The following is a 4,738-nucleotide window of genomic DNA, read 5'->3' on the forward strand; positions in this document are numbered from 1 at the left end:
AGAGAGAGAAAGAGAAGGAAAGGAAGGGGAAGAAAAATAAGGCAGGTAAAGATAATGTAATTTAAAAATAAAAGTCAGCTTTGTCTCCTCTTTACTTAAGAGACATTTTATAGAATTCTGACCTTCTTGTCCTTATTAATAGTTTTGGTTATATTTTTTTCTGAGCTATTCCGTATTTGCATTTCATATTAAAGACAAAATGAAGATACTTAGGCATCTCATGTGGGAGGATATGGCTTATTTCTGCTAAACTTATTCTAAAGCAATAGAAGAGAGAGAGAAAGGAAATAGGTTTGTTTCTGCCAGGAAGAAAATGAAATGGGCTCAACCCTTACGTTTTTCATTCCAGGCCTCTCAGTGGAAGCCCCTTCCTGTATATCTAGATCTAGTTTTGCTTGGTTTTACCAGAGGTAGCAGAGAACCTCCTAAATTATTACATTGTGCTTGTTCTACCACTAATGCTGTCATGTGGACATTCTTCTGTGTAGCAGGGCAAGAGCCATTAATTTGGGGCCTGAAGGGTTAAAAGATATTAGTGGGGAGCTGGAAAAAAAAGAATATGGGAAAGGGATAAAAATCTCTGCTGACAGCAAACCAGTTTGGCAGCCTTCACCCTACAAAGACTTTTTTTTCCAATTTAAGAGTGCTATTCACATTCAGGCAGCAGCTTTGCTCCTATCTTCTATCTGCTGCATAGAACAGCATTCACTACTTCCCAAATTTATATCCTTGCAGCTTCTGTGGGAAAATGCATCATTTGGCAACTAATTCCAGCTTTAGAATTAAGCAGAAATGCTGTCTGCTGTTTTAGGACTGATCCAAAGAGCATTTTTAGGGAAACAACACACCAGAAACTCACATGATACTGCCTGTGTGTTCTTTTTCCCTTTTTTCACAATGTCCAATCCACTGAGTGATCCTTAGTCATGTCTGAGGAGGAAACCTACTTATTCCAAAGAAACATCAATGAAGTAAGAGCTGATTTGGTAAATATTAAACAAATGATTCAGTAAGGATCACTACAGAACATACACTCAGTGTTGCCTAAAAGTAGTGGCTTAATCTTTAAAAGGAATGTGAATTACAGCAGGGGGAGAGACCTTTTATCTCCCAGACTCTGAAGATTACTTCATTTACTGCTTGCAGTTCCTGTAAGCACTGTAGATCTGAGCTGATAGAGTACATTTCTGTGAAAGACTCTGTGCCTTCTTTGAAGTGATTTGGTTCAGCTGGTTTTCTAAGTCAGCTTTTCATGGATTTCAGGAAATGCTCGAGGGAGGGGAGAATCACTTTCTCATAATGCAGGTGACATTTTGCCAAATCAGGCATCTCAAGTCATTCACAGTTGCAGTTCTGGAGGCACTGTTTCTGCATTTCATGAGCAGATGGAAACAGAACAGTCTAATGTAGTTTAGCTTTCTCTGAATGCAGTTTAGCCACTAGAAATTACAGCTGCAAATGTAGAGGCTTATGCTCTCTGGATCTTGTCATGGAGCTAAGTCATAGACTCTTTTAACATGTCAAATTGTGCTCTGTAGATCAGGAGGAATTTAAGATGAGAAACATCTTTTTAGGTCTAAGGATGTCTACACCTTTGTCCTTTTGTGTATGCCAATTTTCAAAGAGAACTAAGCTATCCTTTCCCCAATGCACCACAATGATACAGTGTTCACAGACTTTTAAAGTGTGTGAAGAGCATTTCTGGATAGTTTTATTTTTCCCCACTGAGGTTCATAGGGTTTGGTTATGTCAGACAGCAACCTCTTCTAGCTTAGGGCCTTGTACCTTTCAACAGAAGTAAGTCAAACCATAGTTGGTGCAGTTTGCTCAGCCAAAGGTTTGATTTACTCTATCAAAAACTATGCATCACTGCAGTCTCAATACATTGTCCCTGCTCTCATGGATTTAGGAGAGAGATGGATTCCTGGGCAGATTCACCCTGAGTATATTTTCTACTGCTTGTACCTTTCTGTTGTAGGCTTTTGCAGGCAGGAATCCCCTGCCTGCTGGACTAGCACGAAGACGAATTTGATAGGGCAAAGAAGCAGGACCACGTGGAGACCTGTCTGCAATTACACACTCAGTTACACAATTTGACTGTCAGCAGGATAGGTGCCAGAGCCTTTAAACTAAAACCAGAGATGCTATTTTTTTTAAAAACTGTGACAATAAAGTTTATTATGTTAATATCATTAAAAATATTATAAAATAATAAAATATTCTGCTTGGCAGAAAAATTATGCCAGGGTTTTAAAACCCCAGGTTTGTGCAAACAGTTTTTGTAAACATAAGAAGTCAAGTGTTCAGGTTCCATCACAAAATACAGTAAATTGCTACAAAAATAAGTTTGCTCACTGTCAAACATATTTAAAAACCCAGGAAGCTGGATTTCGTTACACATCTCTAATGGTTCCCTATACAGTTAATGCTGCACTTATATCTGAAATGGGAAGGATTTCAGATAGTCTTTTAAAACAGGATTGAGTGGAATCTGATTTAAGTTCTCTCTTCCAAAAGTCTTCACGATGCTTTTCCGGCAGAGCTCCTGCAGCGGCTGCACCCGGACTTTGCGCAGGGGGGTAACCAGTACCTTCCTCGGGGAGCTTACGTAATGTTCCAGCAGCTTAAAAAGACAGTCAAAAGTCTCTTTGCTGCCATCCAGGCTGAAACGCCCAGTCTGAAAGTTAATCCGGATACTGGTGGGCCCAGTTGCAGTCTTAACACTGATAGCAAAGAAGCAATTCTTTTGTGTGCTGTCCCTGATGAGGAAGGTACCCTCGGGCTCAGACTTCAGCTTCTCGTGGGCAGCACTGACAGTCAGAGGCCCCCAGTAGAAGCCACAGGCATCCAACAGGCTGCTGGCTCGAGTGATGCTACTGAAATCCGCTTGGGAGCGAAAGGTTCGGAAGTGTGTGTTGCCCTGTGCCTGCACAGTGCCGGGCCGGCCGGGGCCCTGGAAGCCTCGTGCCTGTGAGTGATCTCGTGCAGGAGGGTCAAGAAGCCGTCTTGGGTCTGCTCCAAGTGCATTATCTGCTGACACCTTGCTGTGCGCTACCATCCTACAGCCGAGAGCAGCGGATGCGGTCTTCCATAGCGTCAGCAGCTACGGCAGGGCGGCCTTCCAGCAGCTATTCTGAAATGCCAAGGAGAGACATCATGTGAGACAAATCCCCAGGAACAAACGGCTGCAATCGCTGAATGACCAACTCTTCCATTGATACACCTCCCACCCATTATGAAATAATAAAATATTCATTTTCCAATTTACACCAGGTAAACAACTGCTCGCTTTCTGACAAGATTAGCAGTCTATCAACTATGGCAAAGTCCAAAGCTCCAAAAATATTTAGCAGGGATCGTTAACGGCTACAGAAGATAATACAGTTTCCCTTCTGTGAGCCACTTTCAGGGCCAAGCAACTCAAACGACTGCTTTATGAGAAGTTCTCATGTACACTGTCTCCCATTCTCAAGTTTTTACAGAAGAAATCAACAAGGTTTTACAACTGAATTATCAATTTTTCTTTCCCCAACTATGACGTCAGAACTCAGCAGACAATGTTGTTATTTGTTGCATTGTGTTAAAAAAAGAAAGTGGGTGAAGGCTGTGTTTCCAGGTAATTGGGGAAGAGAGTGAGGTGAGGTGCCATTGTACGACTGAAGTGTAACTTGTAGAGGCAGCCTGTAACACGGTCAATTTACACAGTAATCCCAAAACTTCTTTCCTCTCTCCTGTTAACCTGAGGCTCAGCCATAAAAGGCAATTTCCATTCCCCCAAGTTTCCCTCGGGACAGCAATGCTACAACCTACTAGCTTATACAAATCAACCTCTGTGAACCCTTAAAGCATTACTCCGCAGTCTCTCTCTCTCTCTCTTTTTTGTATTACATGCACTTTAAGTGGTCCTATCTGAATTGCTTCCTATTGATATATCTTTCAGCATGAGGGACTAAATTCATCCCTCGTGTTACTTCAAAGGAATTAGCAGTGCTGCACCAGGAATGAGTTTGGCCTGAAATGTCTGCCTCTGACAGTGTGGTTCAATACATCTCCGCTGGCTGCCTTGACCTTACTGGCAAGCATAGATTTTAGGATTTATCCCTATAGTCAGATATAGATCTGCAGCAGCAGCTTGTTGAGAAACCTTGAAGGATTCTCAGAAATGAATCCCTCAGCCGTTTCACAGTTCAGGGTAACATGCTAATGAGGATTTCAAAGAAAGCATGCCGCCGGATTCCTGTCTGTGCTAATTTAACAATTTGATGTTTGGTTTCATTTAGGTCTTATTACCTCCTCAAGCAGCTACGAGGGTTATAAAATCCTTAAGCTGGCAAGAAACAGGCTGAAAGTAGCATTGGGCTTGCTTTGCGCAGCAGAAGGAAACTGATGCCAGTTTTTCCAACTACTGGGCCAGGATTATCACCCAGTATTTAAAGTTAAAAATTCAGTTTCAGGACACCCTGGGGAGAAATAAGCACTAAGCCCGAGATCTAATAATCAAAGGGCTCTCTAGCAGAAGCCGTAGGGAGCCAAGCGAGAGCTTGCAGTGCCTTTCCAAAGAGCACAGAACAAACAGGGGACATGCAAGTCTTCGGAGCCCGAAAACCAGCGCAGGAATCTGGGGCAAGGGTGCCAGACTGAGGCGGAGCGGAGCCGTCGGCGGGGTCCGGGGCCCGGCCCGGTTCGACCCGGCTGGTCCCGGCGGCGGCGGGGCCGTGCGGGCACTGCGGGCCCGGGG

General features: G+C 43.4%; 1 protein-coding gene across 1 annotated transcript; it reads right to left on the reverse strand.

Annotated features, from left to right (window-relative positions):
- Nucleotides 1–1,689: 1,689 nt before the first annotated feature.
- SOCS1 (suppressor of cytokine signaling 1) lies at nt 1,690–4,646 on the reverse strand. The gene has a single exon (XM_017733942.1). It carries the CDS (start codon nt 3,056–3,058, stop codon nt 2,435–2,437), a length of 624 nt encoding a protein of 207 aa, XP_017589431.1. The 5' UTR covers nt 3,059–4,646; the 3' UTR covers nt 1,690–2,434.
- Nucleotides 4,647–4,738: the final 92 nt, after the last annotated feature.

This window comes from Corvus brachyrhynchos, unplaced genomic scaffold, assembly GCF_000691975.1.
Source record: "Corvus brachyrhynchos isolate BGI_N302 unplaced genomic scaffold, ASM69197v1 scaffold5, whole genome shotgun sequence".
Taxonomy (NCBI): domain Eukaryota; kingdom Metazoa; phylum Chordata; class Aves; order Passeriformes; family Corvidae; genus Corvus; species Corvus brachyrhynchos.